Source organism: Heliconius melpomene, chromosome 21 (assembly GCF_056956725.1).
Source record: "Heliconius melpomene rosina isolate 202511_hmr_F chromosome 21, ASM5695672v1, whole genome shotgun sequence".
NCBI lineage: Eukaryota > Metazoa > Arthropoda > Insecta > Lepidoptera > Nymphalidae > Heliconius > Heliconius melpomene.
This window is the reverse complement of record NC_140409.1, coordinates 1,052,216-1,078,618: the sequence shown is the minus strand read 5'-3', so window position 1 is coordinate 1,078,618 and position 26,403 is coordinate 1,052,216. Positions and strand designations below refer to the sequence as shown.

The window sequence follows — 26,403 nt, the reverse complement described above, 5'->3', positions numbered from 1 at the left end:
TGATAAAGATATGTTCATTCGTTTATAAAATTAAAGAAAAACATGTTCGAAACGTTGAGTTTTCAAAAATTGTGTACCTAATACTAATTATACGCGAATGGTTCAGTCGAATGTCTACTTCAGTCAGTTTTGTTTTGGTGCATGCTCGATACATCTAAACTATCATACGCCTGAAATCTCTTCATCTAATACCTAATACTGAAATTCATACAAAATATATGTGATATCAAAAATATCAATGACAGACACGATCACAGCGCAGGTGTTAGGTACGTACGCCTACGCCTACGTATTTAAAAATATTGTAGATTCCGAGGTCTACTCAGCTGCAACGCGGAGTTATGTTCCGCGAAGATAGACGAACAAAGAATAAAAAACATAGTGTCTTAACACATAGACAGGGAGAGAGATTCCTCTGCATCTATTTTAAAATTTTAAAAAAATCTCACCAAAACCCACAAATTCCTCCATACAGAATCACTTCAACACATTAACTTCAAACGGGCGTACTGGACGAAAAAAATATCATCTCAAAGCACAAAAGGGAGGATATCACTTTTAAATTTTATCATCATTAATCAATTGTCAAGCCTGTCCATTCAGTAATATTGGCGACGCATCCCCGTTCGTACTGTACCTACTAACGGTTAACTTACTACTAACTAAAATACAAGACTGATCAAGGTCTTAGATTCGAGTCTTGCCTGGTATTCTCACGAGTAACGTCATACAAAATAGCCTACAGCCTTTCTGTGTCCTATACAACACAAAACGATTTTTTCCATTTTTTCTGAGATGAGCGCATATAACCACATAAGCTCTTCAGCTAGACATATAATATACTAGTGGGCCCGTGCGGGGCTACGCCCGCTTGAAATATAAATATTAATAAAGAAGTTGAAAAGATTCAGTCAATTCAGTAAAACAGTTGTATAAAATAACCGCTATAGGCCGAGATCCCACCGCTTAAATCTGACATGACTAGTAGAACAGATTACACTGTCTACTACTGTCACTAGAACAGATTTAAATCATCATTTAACAGGACTGATGAACGAACGGATGAACCATTAGAATAAACATTGATTTTAAGATTGACCTTCTATTATATAATATTTTACTTTCAAACATAAGGCAGACCGCGCAGTTCATCTCTCTATTCTCATAGCCAAACGGAACTCGAATAAAATATTTCAAACGATAGCAACGATAGCAAGCCGCAACTGTTTGCGGCAGTTAATTTCCAGGCAACCATGTGTTATATTGTTCAGAAAAAAATAAGCTTTAATCTATATATATAAAAGGACTTGTCGCTACTGACTGAGGCAAGACGAACGCACAGCCGTAATCGCTGACGGTAGAAACGTGAAATTTGGATAGATGTTTACTTACGTAATCTGGACATCCACTAAGAAAGTTTTAACCATAAAGGGGTCAAGATAGGGGTTGAAAGTTTGTATGGATTTTTTTTTAAATCGCCACCGATTTTTATAAAATTTGAAATGCAGACTCTTAAATAAATTTCATTGAACGCATTTTTCGTGGTTTTTAGAATACATCTTCTAAGGGTGCAAATAATGGGTTGAAAGTACGTATGGAAAAATCTTTAAATCGCCACCGATTTTATAAAATTTGAAATTAAGACTCTTTAAAATATTTCATTAAACACATGTTTCGTGGCTTATTTTAAATCAACCTCTAAGGGTGCAAATAAGGGCTTGAAAGTTTGTAAGAAAAAACTTTTAAAACGCCACCGATTTTTATAAAACTTGAAATTTAGACTCATAAAAATATTTCATTGAACACATGTTTCGTGGTTTATTTTAAATCACCCTCTAAGGGTGTAAATAAGGGCTTGAAAGTTTGTAAGGAAAAATATTTAATCACCACCGATTTTATAAAATTTGAATATAGACTACTTGAATATTACAAAGATTTTATAATTTTGAAGTTAGTGCCAAGTAAAACAAACAGGTAGGTTAGTAATTTGATATTGTAGTAAGGTTGTTGTAGCATTAGTTTGACACCGACTTCAAAATTATAAAATCTTTGTAAAATTATTTTTCACTTTTTAGTTCGTTGTTAGAAATCGGTTTTTCTTTTTGTTAAAAATTAATTTATTTTACGATTTTAAGTGATGGGTAGATCTTAAAATGATGCTTCTTAAACGAGTGGTGATGGTGGTGGTAGTGGTTGTCAACGAGTGGTTGTGGTTGTCCTATATAAAACTTCACTTAATTAGGTATTATTTTTAGGCAAACTAACATTTTGGTACATTGACCACCAAACCACCTTTCACCAAACTATCCTTGAAGTGTATCCTTTCAAATAAAAAAGAATCATCAAAATCAGTTCGGCGCGATATTGAGTTATTTTCCTATTTGTCAGGCACATACCTAATGCAAATTTAAGACTTATGTGATTTTCTCATAGATACCATTGTCAGACATGGACCAAAAAAATGGGACCACACTTATTTCAAACTTTCACCAATTGCTTTATTTTAACTCAACTTAACATCTAAAGTTTGTTTCATCAAAATCGGTTCATTAAAAAAAAGTTATCGGTATTTAAATAAACTCAAGGCATGAGTTTGCCTGTAAATACTTATAATAAATCTGTATTTATAATAAATCTGTATTTGTTTGTGATAAACTTGTATTATTAACCAACTTATAAAACAAGGTGGAGGTTCTCAATTAAATAATTGACTGTCACTCAATTCTGTTTATTAAATGAATAATCTTGTAGTTCAAGCGGGCGAAGCCGCTGGCAGCCTGCTAGTATTAAATTAATCCTTAAAAAATCTTATCGTATTAAATGTTGTATTTAAATGTTGTTGTGTCCAAAAATAATGTTTCTTGTTAAGTAGGCCATTTGTTCAATGTTAATTTTAGTGTATAGTATATTATAGCAATTACAGAAAGAAGTGGCGAACCCAAAGAATTTTTTAGATTGTTATGAAAACTGTTGTATTAAGAAAAATGTTGACATAAATTTGAAAATTAAATAACTTTTGCTATTCATTTTCACTGCTTTAATTACTTCAAGTAGGCTGCTATTGTAAAAACACTAAAGAATAATTATTATTTTCTTACAATTCGCAAATATATACTTTATTGAAAGTTAGTAAATTTTCTTTGAAATTTCCAAATTTTATTCTCATTTACAAAAAAAATTATTTCAAAAATGTTATTTTATTGCAGCTAGTCAATTTATTGAAATTAAATTAATACGAAATATTCTTAACCACAATTAATATAAAAAATGTAAAATTTCGTGGATATATGGAATAATTGGCTGTCTACATATACATACTTTGTGTTGGCAAAACCTAACAAGGACAAATTGTATACTCCCGCAATTAACCTAGACCGAAACGAAATACTAAATCAAAAATTATTTAAAATGTTCTAAAATACGTTTATTTATACAAAATCATCAATAAAAACTATGAGAATTTTAATGGAAAGCTATCGACTATACGTACTTATATTATGTAGTTGGTACCATGCACGTAGCAGTAAATATGGTGGATGCATATCCGAGATTATCGAAATACTCGTCTGAACTCAATACCTCAATTAAAGTGTATCCAATTACCATTTATATTGATACACATCGTGAAAAACAATAGTTTTTAGTTATAAAACATTAATATTAAATAAGAAATGCTGTCAATTACTTCACGATTGCACCGCCCTGTGCTGTGTTGATGTAGCATAATTTTATTACTTACCACGCTGAAAAATGGCATGTTCCACGTAGAAAACAAATATATATGAACAAAGTTGTAAGCTGTTATGAAATATGACGGAAAATTAATAGAATTTAGTTAAGTTTCACAATTTTTGCCACAAAACAATAACACTACGCGCAATCACTATCGCACCTCCACTCTGAAGTTGTTGACAACGGAATCAATACGGCCAACATAAATAAGAAAAAAAATCAATTAAAACAATTTTGGACTTGAATTATTATTATTTCTCTATATTAACCTTTATTACGACGAAATACTTTAGTATTTTTAAAAAATATAACCCATAACGACCGGAGATACTATTTCGCCAAATATTACGAAACTTTCCTTACGCATGTCTCATGAGTATTGATTTTTTATTAGTTTCTTTTATATAATATTTAATGAACACATGGCGATATATTTTTGAAAGTATTCTTATTATATATAATTTTATACTAAAATAGCAATGATCTATCAAATCATAATTATATCAAAGTAATCTATTTTTAGAACGAATGTTCCGCGGAAGTACATATATTTAACATTCATTTATATAAATTTAAAAAATCCTTAATTTTGTAGATAAACTTTATTTTTTTTACTAAACATTTTAAGCATTTTATACTATTTCACCTTAAAAAGAAACTTAAATTTCAACAAAAGGCATTAAATAAATGGACGTGATTATTAAATTAATAATATAATTTTATAATAATATACGAAATATTAACAAAAACAGTATGTGCAGTAGAATATTAAATACAATTAAATAATCAATACTCAGAAACATAATATGGCAAAAATTTGTCTTAATTAACACAAGTGAAATATGTATTTTAAAAAAGTTTCATAATAATCAAACTTCGTGTTATAATTATAATCGTGTTTAAATATTTATATCTTTATGATCCATTAGTTCAAAAACGTTGTTACTAAAGTAATAATTGCGTACAATAGACATAATAAATTATGAATCTAGAAGAATATAACTTAAATTGAGAAATTAGTTATATTAATAGCCTAACATTTATGCTGTGGTACAATATTTTAAGTCTGTGACACAAAACATTGAGAATGACGTTTGACGCTGTCAACCGTCAGGTGATCTAATTTTTCAGCTAGTCTGTGTCTGTGATCCGATCATTTAAGTGCCACAGTGGGATCCTGCATAATATTAGATTTACTTTTAATTAAATAAATGTTTTTATATCCGCGCATAACCGCACATCTATTTAACGTTAAATAAACTTGAAGCAGATTAACGAAGATGTTAACATTTTAAAATGACCTTAATAAAACCTTTTAAATTTTTTAAAAATATATTTGCAATGGCTTTTATTTTGAGTGGTATGTGGTTGGTGTTTACTTGTAGCAACATTGGAATATTTAGGTAATATATTAATAAGATTACTAATAATTCAGACACTTTCCAACTTCACACAGTATTATAGATGAATATATCTATTAATAATAATGCAGATTGTTTAATGAGATGCATAATATACAAGGTATAACTAGTCACGTAGTTTTATCAGTTCCATTATTACTTCGGGTAAATATTTTATTCAAAATTTAATGAGGAAGTTAGACAATTGAATTAATATATAACAGACAAACAATATATAATATATACAAACAATTATATATACAATTGAAATAATATTTGTACTTTTTTCCTTATTATTTCTTGTTTACACTTATATATAGTGAGCTTGTGAGAAAAATAATTGCTTTTGCCGTACATTAATGCTGTAATGTAATGAGTATTTTTTAGCTTGTTAGCCGTATCCTGCAGCAGGATAAGGTAAAGAGCTCCCATTGTCAAGATATTTTCAAGACATGTTTAGTAGCTCTTTTAGACAGTAATGTTTAAAAATACATGATTTATATCAGCATAGATTGTATTTTTTTCCATAACAATCAAAAATCTATATGAAAATTTTAACAATTAAATTGTTGTGTCTCAAGGAATATGTATCTTGGGTTTTATTTGTTATTATAAAAAATTGTAACATTAGATTGTTGATAACACTATAAGTACAATTAAATTAGTTATTGAGAGAGAGATTGTTGAGGCAAAGCTGCAAAGCCTCGAACACCGTTGTAAAGTAGCATGCCTGTCGGTATTCTATAGGATACATTTCGGAGAGTGTGCAGCAGCGTTGCATGACCTGATACCCTCTTCTCCTTTCCATCAGCAGAGCACTAGACGTAGGCTGGGGTTTCACCCATATGTTATCGATGTGCCTGCTGCTCGTACGCAGCGCTTCGCCTCCACTTTCCTTATGCGAACAGCTAAGGAGTGGAACTCCCTGCCTGCTCAACTGTTCCCCATTAAATATAACCTGGCCGTCTTCAAGGAAAGAGTGAATAGGCTTTTTCTGGGTAAGCATGCTCCACCATCGTTCGCTTCGTCACTTACCACCAGGTGAGATAGCGGACAAATGCTTACCCATCTTCAATAAAAAAAAAAAAAAAGTTATATAAATGCCTTGTTGTGCAGTTGTGTTCCAGCATGCAAAGTCTTGATGACAAAATGTTTACTTGGTCACCAGTATATATTTTAAAGAACTGTAGATGAATAAAATCCACTGTGTCTTGAAAATTAAGTAGAAAGTGAGGAACCTTATCACTATGTTCCCTTTGCATTTTTTATGGACAGGACAAGGCAAACAATTCTATGAGTTGTCTGGTTGTAAGTGATCAGTTGCCGCCCTTTGAGATGGAGATACTTATAATACCCACCCTGTTTTGTGGAAATAAATGTGAAGCTTCAATTATTTATAGAGTAGTTAAAAATTTTATTTAATATTTGCATTTATGCATATCTTTGCTATTCATTATATTACTTGTGGAAAAAGAACTTTATATACAAACTTTATAACTTTATATATCCTTCCATCTATCAGCCCTTCAACGTCCACTGCTGGACGTAGGCCTCCCCTAATTCTCGCCACTCCGTCCGGTCTGCGCCCTTTGAATCCCGCGGATCCCCGCTGTCTTAAGGTCGTTGGTGCACCTGGTTGGAGGGCTGCCAACTTTATATATATTTCGATAATAATTAGCACACCATTTCGCTATAATACACTTACCTAATATTTTCATTTGAATTTCCAGTCTAGAAACAGACAAAAGTATACCACTATCAGTTAAAAACAAGCTATGTTATGTCAATTTCAATGATGACAGACCTCATGTAACAAACAGTACTAGCTTAAAAATGATATACTATATAACTCCGACATACCCAAGACCAGAGCAGATACCGGAGTTAACAAGATTGGCCCATACATTGATGCATGTGCCGAGATTGCATTGGATAGTCGCTGATGATCAGCCTTTGTGTTCGGAAGAAGTATTAAGTGTATTGAGGTGGGTTTCATTTTTGTTTTTTTTAAGTGGTGTCTTTTTAATTTTTTTTAGCTTCAATCTGTATCACAAATATGCTATATGCAGATACACCATGGTCAAATAGTCATAGTAGATGGCTGAGCAGATTTGATGTTAGGATTTAGAAAATAAGAATACTTTTGATAATAAGAAAACCAGTTTCATATCCCGCACACAGCAAAGTTAAGGCTGTGCTTGTGGAATTCGTCAGATTATATATTTATCGTAATCCTTGAATTATTCTCGAGAATGTCGAGATAACTTTTTTTTTACAACCTTGTAGCCCTCCTTTTTTATGTCTCTCAAATTGTCAGATTAGTGGAATATACACGATTTAGAATGTAACTCAAATACTCTACCTTAATGTTACTCTACCTTAATCTGATGCGGATGCGAAAACATGGGACGGTGTTTGATGTTTGTTATTTGAAGGTTTTTTTAGTTTCACCGTGTATCCCGCACATAGTAGGGTAGGCAGTGGAAACCTTGAGTGGCGGAACTCAACGCCGCACTTTGCCTCGTTACTGAGCGACAAAATGAAAATATTGAATATTTCATTTTGTACAGTGAGAATCGAATCTACAACCTCGCATTTACAGTCACACGCTTTTGGCCCTGAGCCAGAAATGGCCCCAAAATTGAAGTGTGAAGGTGAAGGTACTAAATTATGTTATTGTATTAACATTACAAAACCTTCTTTTGCAGGCGTACCGGCCTACCTTACACTCACATATCGAGTCCTAAGCCATTTAAATACAAAAGTACAAATTTTCCCCGAGGCGTGGCAAATAGGAGGGCAGCCCTTCACTGGCTCCAGGAAAATACTGTAGAAGGCATCTTATACTTTGGAGATGACGATAACACAGTAGACCTTCAGCTATTCGATGAGATAAGGAGTACTAAGAAAGTGTCCATGTTCCCAGTCGGTTTGATAGGCGATTACGGAGTATCTGCGCCTATTGTGAAGGATGGGAAGGTAATTATTATTTTAACTTAACTTCTCGCTTTATACCTACCGGAGCAGTCAGGGAGAACGGAGCGCCCTTACGCTACGGTCTCTACATACCTCTTTCGCCTCGTCCACTATCATCAACCTTTTCATACATGCCCTTCGGGGGGTCCTCATGCTTTTTACGTGACCTTCCTCTAGTATCTTTGATACTGAGTTTTCGAAGGTTAATCGAGGTCTCCCCCTACCTCTCTTACCACTCACTTTTCCATCATAAATCTTTTTCGCCATTCTTTAATCACTCATTAGTTTGACCTGCCCAAACCAGCTGAGCACGGTCTTCCTTATTCTCTGGCTAGAACCTGCCATTCAGTGTATCTCTTCATTGCGGATTCGATCAGCTAAGCTGACTTCGCATATCCTACAAAGAGATCGCCTCTCCAAAGTATTCATTTTTCTTTCATTCTTCTTCTGTAATATCCACGTTTCGCTGCCATATAACAACGTCGGAACCAATACTACATTGTGTACGGCCAAACGCGTAGCTGTGCTGACGTTTCCCCGTCTCATCAATGCAGCTAAGCAGCTCCGTTAACCCTGTTCGGTAACAGGGTTAACGGAGCTGCTTAGTCAATCCCCTTTTGATAGGCATCAATATGCCTTTCCACATCCATCTCGGATCTTCCATCTTTACTGAACATACTTCCCCAGTATACCTCATTTTTTAATGTTTGTGTTTATTTTTTGTGTTTTATGGTTGTTTTTTTGTAACTTTTGTGTGTTTCCATTAAGGTATTAATGGAAATTTAATGTTAATTTACGTCTAATTTAGACATATTTTATATAATACTTTACTCAGTGCTCAATTTAGTTTTCAAGAAGAAAGAATAAAAAATGATTAATTAATATATTATTGTTAGAAATCGGAAACGGTTAGCGTTTGTATAAAAAACCACTATAAAAATACATAATATCGTCTATATGTTTCTAACGTATTCTTTTGAAGTATGTTATACCACACTTTGGAAAGAAAAAAATGTATATACATTTATGAAGAAGGCTTTTATAGCCCACTTATATGCCCCCTTATATGTTATCGATAAAGGGTAGCGTTGAATTTGGCAACGGAGTTCTCAACTCTCAACACTGGGTTCCCGCTGCCTATCCTGCCATGTTTTAAAAAAATATTTAAGTCACGTAAGTCAAGCGAATTATTTTGCAATGCGAATTAAGTTTTAATGCCTTTGTCGCGTTTTTTATATTGTTTTCTTATTTAACGTATCTATAAGTACTGTAGGGACACCAGAGGCGGACAGGATGTGGGTGCGATTCCCACTCGAGAAAATGAAATATTTAATATTTTAATTTCATCGTACTGGCGTCGGGGTAAAGTGCGGTGTTGAGTTCCGCCACTCCAGAATTCAGCGGAAATTATCGAACGAACATGTCTTAACACTAGGTTCACAGGTTCCTTTTACCTACCCTACTAAGTGCGGGGTGAAACTAAAAAATAAATAAGTAATATGTATTTATGGTATAAGTGGGAGCGGAGTGTCTTAATTCTAGGTTCCATCTGTCTATCCTGCTATAGGTACAGAAAAATGAGAATGTCTAGTCTTTCCATTCCCTCTCATTTACTTTAGCTCAAAATGTATAAAAATGTTTCTTCTTTAAAAATGTTTACTTATTTCAAATACGAGTAGGTATCTACCTAATAAATTTCAGTAAGTTGAATTAAAAGCCCTACTTTATTTTACTAAAAGATGGTAATGGAAGTATTTGCTTATATGTTCATTCGACGATTCAAAAGTGCTTATAACAGTCTATTTGAATAAAGAATATTTTGAAATTGAATTTTATTTAAAAAACTAAAGTGGAATTATAACCTACGGCGTTTGAGTACCGTGACAAATTTTCAGTAATTAGTATATGTATACGTCTTTGCATGCGTAGCTGAAATTACTATACGAATTTTAATGTGATTTTAAAGACAATTCTATAAGTTAGAAACTGTTCATGGCAAAGCGAGTTATATAGCGAAATATTTTTAGTTTCTTTTTCCTTTAATGTTACAGCAACCTAAATATTATTGCTTGCTTTGAAGGAACCTAACCTAACGCCGTAGTGTTTGATCCATATAAGTGACTATTTACGTTTTCCTAATTCGGTCCTTGTACATTATAAGAATTTTCTTATAAGGATCTCCCCCAAACAGGATTCGAATATGTAACTACAGTGGGCAGTCAGATATACCTATACAGGATGGAAACAGCATATAGGGTGAAATATTTTAAACCCATACGTAAAGAAACTAATCAAGATCCCTCAATAGTTAAAACGTAGGACTTTTTTTTCATATCACTGTTTATTCCCGACTGCTAAGGAAGGGTTATGTTTTTCGCGCATATCTTGTATGTATGTATGTAATAGTCTTTATTACCTCATATCTCCAGAACCGGATTTACATATACATAATTGAGGTATCGTTAAATTCATTTTAACAGCTCAAGTGTTCTTAAATAGGTGAAGATTAAAAAAAGTAATCATGGCGGCTGTGGGACGCTTTTGGACTTGATGAAAAAAATAATTTTGGTTTCGAATACCACAATGTGGGTAACAAATTCAAGAGCTCAACACAAGGATTTAAAAAATGTATATCATGGTTATCATTACCATAATGAATCCCAACAAAAAAATGAAAAATAACGCTTCCCGTGTGGTCTCATTTTTTTGGTTCACAATGGTATCTATGGGAAAATCAAAAAAGTCTTAAATTGGCATTAGGTATGTGCGCGACAAATGGACTAAATGGACCGATTTCGTTGATTATTTTTTTTTATTTGAAAGAATACACTTCAAGGATAGTTTGGTGAAAGTTTGGTTAGGTCCCGATTATGGGATCCGGTTGAAATTGCGATCCGCAGCCATCCACAATAACGTCTGTGAAAAAATCTTTATTTTTTTCTATACTATATTTAACAATTCAATATACATAATGTCTTCTAAATATTTTACTAAAAAGCTATTTTAAAATAAACATATACATATAATTATTACTAAAATACAATTTGAAAAATTTCAGGTAGTCGGTTTCTTCGACTCCTGGCCAGGTTCCAGAACGTTCCCCGTCGACATGGCGGGATTCGCTGTGAACATCGAGTTTCTCAAAGACACAGCCAACATGCCTTTCATAGCCGGCCACGAGGAAGATAGATTTCTAGTCAGTCTAGACCTAAAAATAGAGGATATAGAACCCTTAGCCTCCAATTGCACTAAAATTCTAGTGTGGCACACAAAAACTGTCAAACATAAGAAGCCAACGCTAAAAATAAATATAAATAAACTAGATACAATGTCGAAATATCAAAATTTTGCTAATTTACTAAAAGAAACCCATAGGATAGGCATGGCGGATGTAGATCCAAAGACCGGTATAAAATCTTTCATAACAAGCAACAGAAAGACTTACGAAACTTTAGCTGATTTAAAATAGGTTTTAGCCTTATATTTAAATAGAAAAATATGTAATTATTGACATTTCAAATGATTGTAACGAAATATTTATTTATTACTGACGTTCGAAATAATCGTATCTATATTATATATATTTTAAAATATTTTTTTATTGTCTGTAGGTGCTGTTTAAGTGAAAATTTACAATATTGAAATAAATATCTGTAATTTTTACTGTGCTATTCAATATACTGTTAATACTTCAAAATGAAGCTGGCTTATAAGCATTTTTCATATATAACATAAACGAAAAAAAATCGAATAATAAATGACAAATTCAAGTATTTCTTTATCAATAATATATTTTTTAACATTAACAATATTACTATTATATTAAAATATTTTAATATTATTTTTAATAATTTCAATTGATTGAGCTTCTAATAAATAAAATGTGATGTTAGATAGCGAAGTTAGATAGACTTTTCATCATCATTCATCGTCCACATTTTTGTGGTGGATATTTTTTTAGTTAACCAAATCATAATTATTTTATTTTTATTCAACATAAAATCATATGTAGAATCTCCATTTTTCTTAGTTGCGTAATGCATGAATCTAAAATAATATATTTAATCTCTCTATGTTATAATAAAACAGTAAAAATATTTTGTCTGTACATTTAGTATTTTTGACTAAAATAGATAGATTTCTTTAATTTCTTGTGCGTTTGTCTGTCTGTCGCTGACTGATCGAATGTCCGAGATTTCAGGTATTGAGGTAGTGGCAAATCGAAGATTTGATGAACTCATACATATTGTTAGTAGCGCAGTAAAATTATCAAATCAATCAACAAATGTAAAATATAATAAAATTATGATCTGAAGAGAAATGACGCTCCGCTAATTATTGATATTATATTATAACTAGTAGTTAAATACCATAAAATAGTACTTATAATATATTTCTATATACTGCACTTTCTTAATACAGAATTACTAAAGGAATGTATAAAATCGACGTTAATATTGGGTGTATCATGGGAATACACATACATGGATTTTCAAATTAAACTTATATTAGTTTACTCGTGTAATACTTTATTTATTCATTAGAAAATGAAAAGAATCTCATAACATTAAAAAATAATTTAGTTATTCAAAATTATAAGTTTATTTTCATTTATTCATCCCTAGATAGGTATAAAAGGTTAAATTAATAATTAAAATTAATATATTATCGTAATTCTCTGTCCCAATTATATAGTTAATAGAAAAAATGTTAAAAAATGTAAAATTTAATAGCACTAATATTACATTTTTTATTAATAATTAATAATAATATACATACAAGTAGCAAATCTGTGTTTTGTTTTGTTTTTTGTTATTTCTTAGCTTAACTAGAAAGTAACATGTAAAAAAGCAATATTATACCATTTAATAATAATAACTAATTATTAATAATAACAACTTGTCTCTTCATCGGTGCAATGTGCAACTAATTGTTTCAAATACTGAACGTAAATTAGCAATGATATTATTTTTTAAATTAATTTAAATAATCAAAGCATGTGTGTGTTATTATTTTAATTAAATATTATGTTGTTGTTTTTACAAAGCTTTATTGTAATAAGTTAATATTCTGTACAAGCTGACAGATGTCACTTTAATATTAGGGCATAAATATAACGTTTGAATTTTAATTAAATGATAATTAATTTGAAAATCATCGCATCATCAGCTTTAATCTAATAAATTTTATTCTAAATTAAATTATTATCTATTTTATCTGTACTCATCACTGATCTGACGTTTAGTTTAGTTTAGTTTTAACTTTTTTTTAGATGTTAAACAATAATAAATTATAACACCATTTTGCAAAATTAATATTTTTTTAACACGTATATAAAATAGATATGTTTAGATATTAAAGAAATAGTCTCCACCATCATTGTCTATATAAACAAAAAAAAATAATTTTTAAAGACTAATTATGTCAAGCAAAGCTATTACAATATACAGCCTTATTTACTTTTTTGTTTACTATTTTTATTTAGCTTAGCACTATGAAGAATATTAAATATAAGAAAATAGAAAAACATACGTCACAAAGATAGTAATTTTAATTAAATAATGGGTAATGACTCGAACAAACAAAACAGTTTGTAATATGGCTTACAATTAGTTGGTTATGGAATTATTTTATAAATATAGAATAAACATTTGCCATTTTATGCTATCTGTATATATTACACCTCTAAAATTAAAGTGATCTAATTCAAAAGTTTGGTTTTTCATAAATAATACATAGGGAGTTAATCCCTCGAATGGGAATCGAATCTACAACTGCCGCGTTTACAGTCACACGTTTGTGCTCTTGCGCCAATTGTAATTAAGTTTTAAGGACTCGTTTAATTTTGTACTCAAGTGTGGACTACACTAACTTATAGATTACAATAAATTGTTTAACATTTTAGAAAATGTTTAAAACAACCCGCGCCATTAAGACTGTCTTATAATCACAAAGTTATATTTTGCGTATTTTTTTATTTTATATATTACGTTATTTTATGTGGAGGTTATTGTTAATTTTTTAATATAATAAAATGATATTTTAAAAATATTTTTCGTTGATTGCAAAGTAGGTTTTTATTAAAAGCTTTTTTTTATAAAAGTACATTGTCAAGTTCAGGAGTATGTAACTGAAGAAAATATCTTAAAGGAATTATTAATTGTATGAGTAGATTACAAACACATATTTTAATCTAAATTAATAAACATATTTTTCAAAATACAAATTTATTTACCTTTTTAATTGCTTTGTTTTTTATGATTATATTTAGACCGTAAAGCAAGTTAAGTAAATTATTTTTGTCATTTAATAAATTATAAACTTTAATGTAACAAAAAAAAACACTGTATATATGGTTAATCGAGTCTTTTGTTTTAAATAAAACATACATGTTATTTCAGTAACATTTTTTATTGAATTACTTTAAACATGCAAATTTATCTAAATAAAGTTAATTCTAATGTATAAAGTTTATTATTTAATTGAGCGACGCGTTGGGATGTTTGACATATTTTTTTGTTGATTGTGCAAATAATGTATGTCACATTCAATACGCCGTTCACATTTACATTATAATTATATATTTTATTTTGTTTCTACTTAGTTAAGTCCCTAAGTATTTTCAACGCCACGCCCCTGCGACTTGACCACTAATGAGTTTACGATCGATATATCGATAAAGTGATCGCTGCGAAAGAACGTTGTCTTATTTATCCGCATATAAAAGTTATCATGTAAAAATACTTTTTAATTTATTTCGTAAATTGTTAAAAAATATAATTTCTCTAAACAAAAAATTTTTTGGCCCACCCCAATATATCTATACTAGCAACCGCCAGGAGCTTCGCCCGCTTGAACTACACGATTATTTATTCAATGTACTGAATTACTTTATATTCTTATATTTGATGTTTGCAGCGCAATTATAGTGATTTCTAATATGAAAAATTCAACAATTTTGGTACCATAATAGCGTAATTCTTATAAGAATTTTTAATGGATTAAAAAATGCAATTTACGTTAATATTTAAGATCGGTTCAGTAATTTTTTGTAAATACATATATGAACGATTTTTTTAGAGCGCTTTGCAATATGGTAAGAATTATTTTTTTTCACTTTCACCATAATAACTGGACGCAGCAAGGTCACTCGATCCACAATTTTCTTTTTGAATGCATTCACGAAACATTGGCATCCCCCAAGGCTGCGTGCTAACCCCTTCCCCTTTTCTTCTGCATGTCAATGACATATTAGAGGAACCTAGCAAACATTTTTATACAGACGATATCACACGCTATATACTGAGGACTATCACTGCAGGACTTTCTCGGAAAAACGTCAACCAGTGCCGAAATAAACTTGTGATGAAAATGAAATGAAATCCTGGCCTGGTCTGGCTCAATTTGGTTACCCTTATTAAGAATAACCCTTATTAAGAATAGTTTTCATATGACTTTACAATTGAACATTCATTTATGTCGATGTCATCGTAAATTCATTTAAAAACTAGCCAAGTCACATCTTACACATAAATAGGAAAGAAGAAAGAAGAAAGGACGCTTTCAGTTGTTTTAAGATATGTTATGTTGTTAAAAATAAATTTCAGGACTGACCAAGGCCGCAGATTAGTTGCTTTAGACGTAGTCAATATCATTCTAGCACAAATAGGATCCCGCCGGAAATGGGAGATGTTTCAATGCAATCAGCTGGTTGCTGGCTACATTGCGCTCTGCGGCAACTCAGGCGACATTGTCACGGGCAGACTACCCCTAGCCAGAGCCAGATCATCCAAGGAGCCGATCTGCTGGGAACAATTCCAGAACATCTTGGCCCTCACCAATCCCTACCTTGAACCTTTGGTCACCCAGGAGACCATTGACTGCCTAGAGGACCACTTGGCGTCCTCCATTCGTGGCGCCATGTACGAGGCGTCCTCCCCACTGACTACGCGCCGTATGTCTCCCTTTGGATCAAGCTGATACTTGAGCGCAAGCGTATCGATCCGTATTTTGCACAGGTTGGCAGTTCTGTACGCACTAGGTGCATGGCAAAGGTGTTAAATATTTATTATTGCGTATTGCGAATAAAAAAAATCAATCGAAGCTGGGGATGAATTTGAATTGATCTAAATGTACACTTCGTATCCTCCTTGCTTTGTTAAGAAATCAGGATCGATTACAAAGGAAGTATCATCTCAGTCTTGCAATATTTTCTTTTTCTTTTGATCGGATAGGTTCGCGTGGTCCCAGTGCATGGTGCCAAAGGAGAAGTACCTAGGAACAAAGAATAGAATAAAATAAAACTTCTGTTTTTGTTGTTTGTTAGCTGGCTGGGTAGCCAGAGACAACAACGACTGTGTAGTGCAAAGTATACGTGATAATACATGAATGATGTTCATCGATATAATAGTAAGACAAAGCATAGTATTTAGTTTCGCTAGGGTTAAAACTGGCAAACGAAGTGTTAGCACTAGGACTATATGCGAGAAATGTAGTAAATTGAAATTATTTTTCATTCAAGTAGACTTTTGGACGCACTTTTCAATGGAATCTTTGGAATCGAATGAACAGAAAACTACCACTGACTCGGATAGCAGTTCGGCTTAGAAGATAACTCTACCGTTGTTTTTTAATATCAATGCTTTTTCTTTTATTACACTAGTTTTTACCTGTGTGATATAACAGTATAGATATACTAATTAACTTGCATGAAATTCAACTGATATTAATACCTCACATGAGTTTACTGGTAGCAGATATTATTTATATTTTATAAGTAGATACCTTTCCACGATCTGTCGAAAGACGAATTGCTCTGTGTCAGTGAGTCCGTGGTACATGACTTTCAATGTGTCGAACAGCTGGTGGACGTTAGTGACGCCCAGCACGTGGGTGTCGATATTGGGCTGGCATAGCGAGTACTGGGTGGCCAAGCGGGCCAACTCCACGTTGTATTTCTAGAATAGAATAAAATTATCTCTTCTCTATATATAATAAAACAGTAAAAATATTTTGTCTGCACATTTAATATTTTTGACTGTAGTGATAGAGGGACACTTAAAAAGAAAGCAAAAATTTTTTTTTTATTTCTTGTCTGTATACATACATACAGACAGACAGCTGTCTGTCTGTATGTATGTATCGCACGCTAATCTTCGAAAGTACTGAACCGATTTACGTCAAGCTTTCACCAATTGCTTTGTTTTAACTCAACATCTGAAATTTATTTCATCAAAATCGGTTCATTAAAAAAAAGTTATAGGCATTTGAATGAACTCAAGGCATGAGTTTGCCTGCAAATATAACGTAATCCATATCTATACTTATAATAAATTTGTATTTGTTTGTGATAAATCTGTATTTTTAACACACTTTTTAAACAAGGAGGAGGTTCTCAATTAATATTTTCGATATTCGATTCATTTAATTATTTTGAATTCGATTTCGATATTGGATTATTTGATTCGATTTTTTGTAATATACAATCATTACAATTATTTTACAAGGAATATTATAAATCCTCATCCAAATCAATAACATTACACTTAAGGCTGTTTCTGGGCGAGTAAGTTAAATTAGTCATTGTCATATAACTGTCAGTTAATTCTGTTTATTTAATGAATAATCATGTAGTTCAAGCGGGCGAAGCCGCTGGCAGGCCGCTAGTATAGAATATTAGGAAAAAATATTTTTTTCATGTACTTTTACATATTTTTCATGCATGCAATAGAAGTAATAACTTTTTCAAAAATTGCAAGAGACAATTTTCCGCAAACATACTTATATAAGTATGTAATAACGTAAATAAAGCCTCTGCTTTACTTCTAGATTTATTTTGCTTTACGCTGTGTGCCGCACAAAACGGGGTAGGTTATAGAGGAATACATAGGGGGCACCTGGGAACCTAGTGTTAAGACAATCTATCAATTCTTGAGGCATAGCATTTTAAAGCGTTATTCGTACAGCTTAATAAAAAAATATCAATATATAACTTTTATTGCTTAACTTAGCTTCACGCTTTATTCCTAGTCGGGCAGTTCGAGAGTACGGCTCCGAGTACGACTCCGTTAACCCTGTCACCCACCCCGAACCCATACCCTCATTATATTAAATAAATTAAAAGGGGGATGTAAATATATTGTTCTTTTATAAAATAAAAAAAACCAACTCACCCTGCACAAAGTGGTTGCCGCCAGACTCAGCTCCCTCATATCGTTGTTAGCGGGATGCCAGTCGGGCGGGCCCTTGTTTGTCAGCAGCCCCATGCCGGTGGCTGACGCGTTGATCACACCGACACCGCGACTCTGTTAGTTTATATTTTAGATATGATACGACAACGTGGATATATGGCCCCGGCCTGGCCTGGTCAATAATGTTGTGTGTGTGCGGCCGGCCGAAATAGTAATATAGGAATTCAAATGAACAAAATATATAGGTATATATATATCGAATTTCCATCACGAGAAGTCTTAATAAATATATTATCTAACTGTTTTTAAGCTTTAAATTTAAATTATCTTATATCTATCTCTATATATAATAAAACAGTAAAAATATTTTGTCTGTAAATTTAGTATTTTTGAAATGGATGGAGTTAAAAAGCAAAATATTTTTATTAAAAATTTCTTGTCTGTCTGTCTGTCTTTATATATGGTCACGTTAATCTCTGAAAGTACTGAAACGATTTACGTAAAACTTTAACTTTTTCACCAATGTTGTTTTAACCCAGCTTAACATCTAAAGTTTGTTTCATCAAAATCGGTTCATTAAAAAAAAAAGTTATAGTCATTTGAATGAACTCAAGGCATCAGTTTGCCTGCAAATATATAGCAATCCCTATCTATACATAAAATAAATTTGTATTTGTTCGTATAAATCTATATTTTTAACCGTCTTTCAAAATAAGGAGGGGGCTTTCAATTAAATATGTTCGATGCGATATTCGATTCATTTATTCGATTAATTATTTTGGATTCGATTTCGATATTGGATTATTAGATTTGATTTTTGTAATATGCAGTCATTACAGTTACTTTACAAAGTATATTATAAATCCTTCCCCAAATCAATAATTTAACATTTAAGGCTGTTTCTGAATGAGTAAATTAAATCAAAACATTTGACCGTCAGTCAATTCTGTTTATTAAATGAATAATCATGTAGCACATGCGGGCGAAGCCGCGGGGGTGCGGACACATCATAAATAAAATGACTGCTATTCCGTTGTACATTACATAACTACATCATGAATCTCCTTATCTGGACATCCACTACGAATTTTATTCCACTAAGGATTTTAAAAAATTTTAACCCTAAAGGGATGAAATAGGGGTTGAAAGGAAATAGGGGATATGGAAGATAAAAGAGAGAAAGATAGATATGGAAAAAAAATTAAATCGACCGATGCTTACAAAATATGAAATTCAGAGTCTTAAAAATATTTAATTGAACACATGTTTCATGGTTTATTAGAATTCATCCCTAAAAAGTGAAAAATAATTTTACAAAGATTTTATAATTTTGAAGTCGGTGTCAACCTAATACTACAACAACCTTACTACAATTTCAAATTACTAAGCCTGTTTGTTTTACTTGGCACCCACTTCAAAACTATAAAATCTTTGTAAAATTATTTTTCACTTTTTAGTTCGTTGTTAGAAGTCGGTTTTTCTTTTTATTCAAAATTAATTCGATTTTTTTTCACCATCTACATGATCATATCTATATGTTTGCACATTTTCATCTCCATCGGTCAAACCGTTTGGGAGCCTATTGGTGACAAAGAGTGTAAAAAGTCTCCAGTAAAGCGCTCGCTTCGCTCAAATATATTATAAAACGTCAAAAAACTAAACAAAATTTCTATAAACAAAAAAAATGTAACAGGTATTTGATGTATTTGCGTGTGGCTTTAAAGTATTTAGTGACAGATTATAAGGCCGAAGGTCGTGGGACGAGTATGTTCATGTATGATAGTTATGATATAAGCCTATAAGGTGAGAATCCAATTAACCATCGTCCCGCTTACGCTTCACGCTGTGTCCCGCATGTAACAAGGTAGAGAGGATCAAACCCATAACCGTCACGTTACAGGCCCTAATTCGTGGAAATGAAACTAATTATCCGCTTGTAGTACATTTGTTACATCATTTTATCTCAATTTATACCTGTATTTCCCACAGAACAAATTTTCCCTCAGAAAAAAATAAAATTATCACATAAATAAAACAAAGAGAACATACCTTAAAAAACTGCGTATATTTCTGGAGACGATTATCGAAAAGTGTAGATTTGGCGTAAGACAAGATAACAGATATCTTGACTTCTGATTCCTCCACTATTTCCTTTATCAGGTCCAGGTCGTAGTCCGCCAGTCCTATGAAGCGGGCCTTGCCGCCGTCGACTACCTTCTGAAGAGTTGGTAGCGTCTCGTTCAAGATGATAGAGGTGCTTGGAGCGAAACTGAAGTCGTGAACCTGGATAAGGAATTATTACGATTTTATAAACTAGTGGCCTGCCAGCGGCTTCGCCCGCTTAAACTACATGATTATTCATTTAATAAACAGAATTGACTGACAGCCATGTGTTGATGTTAATGACTAATTTAATTTACTCCTTCAGAAACAGCCTTAAATGTTTAACTATTGACTTGGGTAAGGATTTATAATATTCTTTGTAAAATAAATGATTGCATAGCACAAAAAATACCCAAATCGAATCGAATAATCCAATATCGAAATCGAATCCAAAATATTTAATCGATGAAATAAATCGAATATCGAATCGAAAATATTTAATTAAGAACCTCCTCCTTATTTTTAAGTGTCCCTCTATCCATTTCAGTCAAAAATATTAAATGTACAAACAAAATATTTTTATTGTTTTATATAAATACTATATAGTATATATATACTATAGTATATAAATACTAGCGACCTGCTCGCGCCTTTGCCCGCTTTATCTACTGAGTTATTCATATAATGTATGTTTGCAAAGTACTTCAGATAAAGTGAAAATTAATTACACCCTAATGCAACCCGGATTTTCCAATTGTTTTAAAAAAAACACTTCAGCATGTAGTTCTTTAAGTAAGTTTATTATTTTATCATATACAGAGTGGAATTGTCAGCACCACTTTAAATAAAACCACAGTTTTAAGTACTCTATAAATGCCTAATATAATTCAGAAAAAAAATAATTCCCAAAAATGAAAAAGTTATTTTTTCAAACAAAATAAATAATAAAATTATCGTTTTAAAATAAAACACCATTTGTAAAGTATAACATAGGCACGCACACACTTACCTGTCAAAGCGGCAACGTCGCATACGTATGTGTGCGTCACACGAAATACAGGTATGGATAGAAATCGTGAAATGAAAAAAAAAATCCTACGTCGAAACTGTTGAGGTACTTCGATTAATTTTTTTAGCTCTGGGTTTGAAATATTATACCCTTTATGCAGTTTTAGTAAAAGGAGCGCTGCCTCTTCCACCCTGTATATATTTATATTTTACATCAATAGTAGTAGTTCTATTTTTTAAGTTAAAGGTTCCCTAGTAGAGATCACCTGTGGGTGATACACCGTACACCCTTACACCGTTTTTCATTTGTTTCTTTGTTTTCTGTTTTATTTATTTAAGCGAATTTGTTTGTTTTTCGTTTTGTGTTTTAGTTAATTAATTTCATTTTATTATGGTGTAATAAAGTGTTAAAATAAAGAAATAAAAGCTCACTTAAATAAATAACACAAACAACAGAAAACTTAAACGAAAGAAATTATAAACAACACACTACCTACTATTCTCTTTCCCAAAAATACTTAAACGAAAGATGTAACCAACTATGTCGCGTGGAAATACATTATAATTATTCGATAACTCCAAAATAGGGGCAATCACTTTTAAATTTACTTTGCCAGGCGCAGAATTGAAGCATCCTCTCGTCCATCTCCGTAATAGTTCCGAATGACATCCGGGCGTTGGTTCTCTGACCGTGGTCTCAAAAACCTGCTTTAGAGCGTGACGGCGTGATGTGTCAAAAATTAAATGCGTTTTTCTCTAAATATATAGAGATAGAGATGAACATGAAACAACATGAATGAACATTTCTATTTTGTATAGGTTTGTATTTAATTGTTTATCTCTAGCTTATCGCTGTAAGCGCGCGGCACGCGTCTCTAATAGGATCCAAGCGAAGCCCTGACTGTAAGTCAAAAACAAAAACAAGTATACTACTACTGAGTACTAACAGAAAATAGTACCTACCTGAATCACATCGACGTAGTCCATGCCAAGTTGCTGCAGAGTGTTGTCAACACCTAACGCCGTCTTCTCCGCGGAGAAATCGAACATCGTCTCCGGGTTAAGGTCGTATCGGCCCACTTTGCTGGCCATGTAGTAAAGGCTCCTCGGGAACTGCTTGAGGGCCTACAATTTATGATGATTATCTTTTTACTTGAGCAGAGGTGTGACTGTAAAAGCGGCTTCTTCGCACTGACAATGAGATAAAGCGTATCGATAAGTTCCGCCATCCAGAGTGCGTGGTGAACGGACGAACGGACTCACTCTAGACTCGCTCTTTATCAGAGCGGGGAAAAGAAAATTATTAACCTTTAACTATGGACGTGATTTTTTTATAACACACATATGGACGTCGGGTCTGTCAGACCAGTGTATTTATTGGTCATATTCCGTCTGTTTTTTAAAGGAAGAAGACAATTTTATGTTTTAATTTACACGAATAGCCTCAAATCGAACAAAATCAATATAAATAAAATCGCTTTTTATTAAACTTTACGCATCAGAACGCTTTAAGTAACTTAAAGTCACAATTTCAGTCTTTGGCCACATGGGATGACTCTTAAGAAAATAATACTATAAAAAAAGACAGATAATAAAATAAATATTTTTTTAACAAAATATAAAGTCTAACAATTAAAAAAAAAAAAGAAATTACATCTCATGGTATAAAATAAAAATTTTGACAACACCTCAAGATAAGGTACAATTGAACATCGAAACACAATGGCTTTCAACATTGTTGGCTAACAGGACGATTGCAGTCAACATAAATATGTGTTGTCTTTCTATATATCTTATGGGGGCAAAGTATACATGTTTTTCAAGAACCCAAAACAATTTTTTTAGCTTCATGTTCAATAAATGATAGATCAGATCGCGAAACGCGAGTCAAAGTCATTCTCAATTCTTAGAGCAGTTTAGTATATACGAAACGCGTCTTTTTATTTGATAAAGTGCTATTTTCTTTATAAAATGTCGTCGTCCAATTCTTTTGTTTGATGTTTATTATAAAGTACCGATATATATGTCCCTGGCGTGCTTAGTCGATCATTTTTTTTCATTTTATCATAAAAACTAAAAAAATTGAATCTTTTTTAGGTAAATAATATTTATATTACTAAAATATATAACAAATAATGAAAAATAATATATGATATATAACAATAAAAACATTTGAATACAAATAATACAATTAAAATATTAAAGTATATTTTGTAATATTATAAAAATATATGGAATTTTGAAATCATTATGTATGGGAAACATGGACGTCGGGTCTGACAGACCCAGGTCCCGTTTGGAAAGTTAAATACTCTCGTGTTTTGAACCCAGAGACACAACCACTGCTATCTACATTCATTTTGTCATTAATACGAAAGGTACTGAGCGTCTCAGTGGCGGAGGTCACCGAGAAGCGGCCGATTTGTAGAATTCGTAGACCTAGATGGGTCTGTCAGACCCGACGTCCATACTTAAAGGTTAATTCCCCTAAATGAAAATCAAACCCACAATCATTGCCGTAATCGTATTTAGCTCACAGCTTACTGTCCCAAATTGTAATACATTTTCTAGAAGTGTTTTTCTTTCCTAAATGATGAATAACTGTTTAACAATTTATGTACAAATAGCAACTTACTTTCCCCATGGTTCTCTCTGAGGTACCTTGTCCGTACCAGGGTCCGGTCTCGAAGTAGTTCATGCCGTACTTCAAGCACGTCTGTATAAGATAGAGGCCATGATCCTCTTCAAAACTCCTGAGAATAGAAGTGTTATATTGAGCCGATAAAAAGCAGTTTATTATATTAAATAAATAAATAGACACCTTATTAATTAATTATTAATTACCTTACTTATTAATTAATGAGGCCAGTCGTGGCGCAGTGGCACAAATTGTGACTGTAAAATGAAATATTTATTTAAATATAATTTTCATTTGTTCACTCTGGTGTCGAGGCAAGGCGCGGCGTTAAGTTCGGCCACTCAACACGCAATGCCTCCAGAATTCGGCGCAAAGTGGGGAACGGAGTGTCTTACTAGGTTCAAACGAGGTAACCACCCCACCCCCCCCATCAAACGGGTTGCCTACCCTGCTGTGTTCGGGATACAGCGTGAAGCTGTTATGTCTTGATGATTTCTTAAAGTTTTTATATTATGCTAAATCCGAATTTATTCTTTTTTCGTTATTTCGATAACATTCGAATGTGCAAAAAATTTTAAAGAAAAATTTTGTGTAGAAAAATTACATATTTCATGTTCCGGAGTGGGAATCGAACCCACAACTTGGCGCGTCATGCCGACGACTGGCCTCAACGCACATGAATATGTTTGTAGCTTCACGCAGTATCCCGCAAACAGCAAAATAAGTAGAGGGAACGTAGTGGACACTCTGCTCCTCACGCAACGTTACGTTTTGTCTTCTTACTAGAGGGAGGACATGAAAATATATATTTTTTAATAAATAATAAATACCGGCCGACCGCCGAACTCTATTTTCCATTTATCATACGAGTTATTAATTGAAAATGCATCTAAGTTTATTGTAGTTACCTTTTTACCACTAACTTTTTTAACTTTGCTAAAAGCTTAGAACCACACATCATTATTATCTTTAGATATTGAACTCTTAATTAAAATAATGTTATTACGTGGTGGATCATTTTAGAATGTTCTACATTCAGTTACAGGTGATAGTTGTGTATTCCATCCTGGTTTGGGGTACCGGCCAAGGGCGGCCGACTAATACAAGCTATCTATTACAAGCTAAAATACGGCGTTTAGTTCCTCCACACGACACGTAATGTCTTAACAATTAGAGGGTGCATGAAAAGCCGAGGTTATAACTCCTCCCGCTATAAGCTCCTGCTGCCCGCTGCTACCCTGCTATATGCGCTATGAAGCGTGAGGTAATGTGCAAATATACCTAAGTCGACTCGATAACTTTAAAATAAAATAGCATTTCGTATTCATTTGACTTTTTTTATCGACGTTATATACGTATATCAAAACCCAGAACACTCCTTACTCTTATTGCGATAGTCCTAAATAATGAGTAACGATGATTGCGAAATGCCGATGGCGCGTTGTTTAGGTTGAACGATAACAGTAAGCGATAAAATAGTTCATATTCAATAAAAAATAATCGTAAAATATGGCGAAGTCAACTCGTTATACAAAAGATGATTAAAATAAATAATTATAACGCTAACTCTTAAATCTGTCTGCCTTGCCTAGTATACAGATAAAAATTGCTTTAATCAAAAAATAACTTTAAGATTTCTTTTTATATTATAACAAACGAACAATTCTAATACCAAAAACAAACAAATAAAAAAACCATCGAATGCTCTAGATAAAACGTAAAGAATTAAATCATCAAAATAGACTTACTCGTATATATTGCTGAAAGGCGCTCCTCCCAAGCTGACCTGGGAGACCTTCATGCCAGTCTTCCCGAGATAGTTGTAGTTCATATTGCTGGCGCACGCGTCTGTGCGCGTCTGCCTCACAGAACACATTTACTCAAAGAATGTTCACTTCATACTAAAAAATGGGTGACAAAACGATGCTGCTGCCATCTCTGTGCGTGCCCAACAAAACACAATTTGCGGGAAATTCAAAATTTGGCTTTAAATCGATTTTTATACTGAATGTCGCACTCGCAACTCGCAACGTAACGCCGGCGATACATCTTATACGGTACGACGAGGTCGACGTACATGTACATGTACACGTACTGTGTACTTTAGGCTAAGGCCGAAGGCCGAACTATGGTTTATTCCGTTTCAGACGACAACACTACGGTTAAAAACGGCGAAAGTAGCAACGATTTTCATACTTTGAAGATAGATTTCAAGGGAGCAGTATGTGTTGTTGCTCTAATAAACAAATAAATAAAACGTCATTAAAAAAAAAAGTACCTATAATGATCCCATAATCAATAGTTTTGAAGTAGCCTTTCCAATAAAAAAAGAAACAGGCAGTCAGGCAGAAAAAGT

The 26,403-nt window shown here is 32.6% G+C and overlaps 3 protein-coding genes across 5 annotated transcripts in view; 1 reads left to right on the top strand and 2 right to left on the bottom strand.

The window, feature by feature from the left end:
• Nucleotides 1–3,941, bottom strand: part of LOC146526766 (uncharacterized) — a 31,768-nt gene extending 27,827 nt beyond the window's left edge. For both annotated transcript variants that reach the window (XM_085206669.1, XM_085206670.1), the window contains exon 1: nt 3,740–3,941. The gene's annotated coding sequence lies outside the window, so the exon portion shown is untranslated. The remainder of the gene's footprint in view (nt 1–3,739) is intronic.
• A 914-nt stretch (nt 3,942–4,855) lies between these two features.
• Nucleotides 4,856–12,897, top strand: LOC146526765 (galactosylgalactosylxylosylprotein 3-beta-glucuronosyltransferase S-like). The gene is made up of 4 exons (XM_085206707.1): nt 4,856–5,135; nt 6,863–7,117; nt 7,841–8,111; nt 11,167–12,897. Exons 1-4 carry the CDS (start codon nt 5,029–5,031, stop codon nt 11,575–11,577), a joined length of 1,044 nt encoding a protein of 347 aa, XP_085062833.1. The 5' UTR covers nt 4,856–5,028; the 3' UTR covers nt 11,578–12,897.
• Nucleotides 12,898–14,500: 1,603 nt separating this feature from the next.
• On the bottom strand, nt 14,501–25,954 carry LOC146526764 (uncharacterized). 2 transcript variants are annotated; one of them, XM_085206709.1, is made up of 8 exons: nt 25,796–25,933; nt 24,254–24,304; nt 24,045–24,162; nt 22,373–22,534; nt 20,348–20,581; nt 18,281–18,412; nt 16,893–17,065; nt 14,501–16,382 (listed from the first exon to the last, which is right to left on the bottom strand). In XM_085206709.1, the coding sequence occupies exons 3-8, from the start codon at nt 24,105–24,107 to the stop codon at nt 16,304–16,306; spliced, it is 843 nt and encodes a 280-aa protein (XP_085062835.1). In that variant the 5' UTR covers nt 24,108–24,162; nt 24,254–24,304; nt 25,796–25,933; the 3' UTR covers nt 14,501–16,303. The 2 variants fall into 2 exon arrangements, with proteins under 2 accessions (XP_085062835.1, XP_085062834.1); XM_085206708.1 differs by lacking the exon at nt 24,254–24,304 and having other exon boundaries at nt 25,796–25,954.
• Between the last annotated feature and the right edge of the window lie 449 nt (nt 25,955–26,403).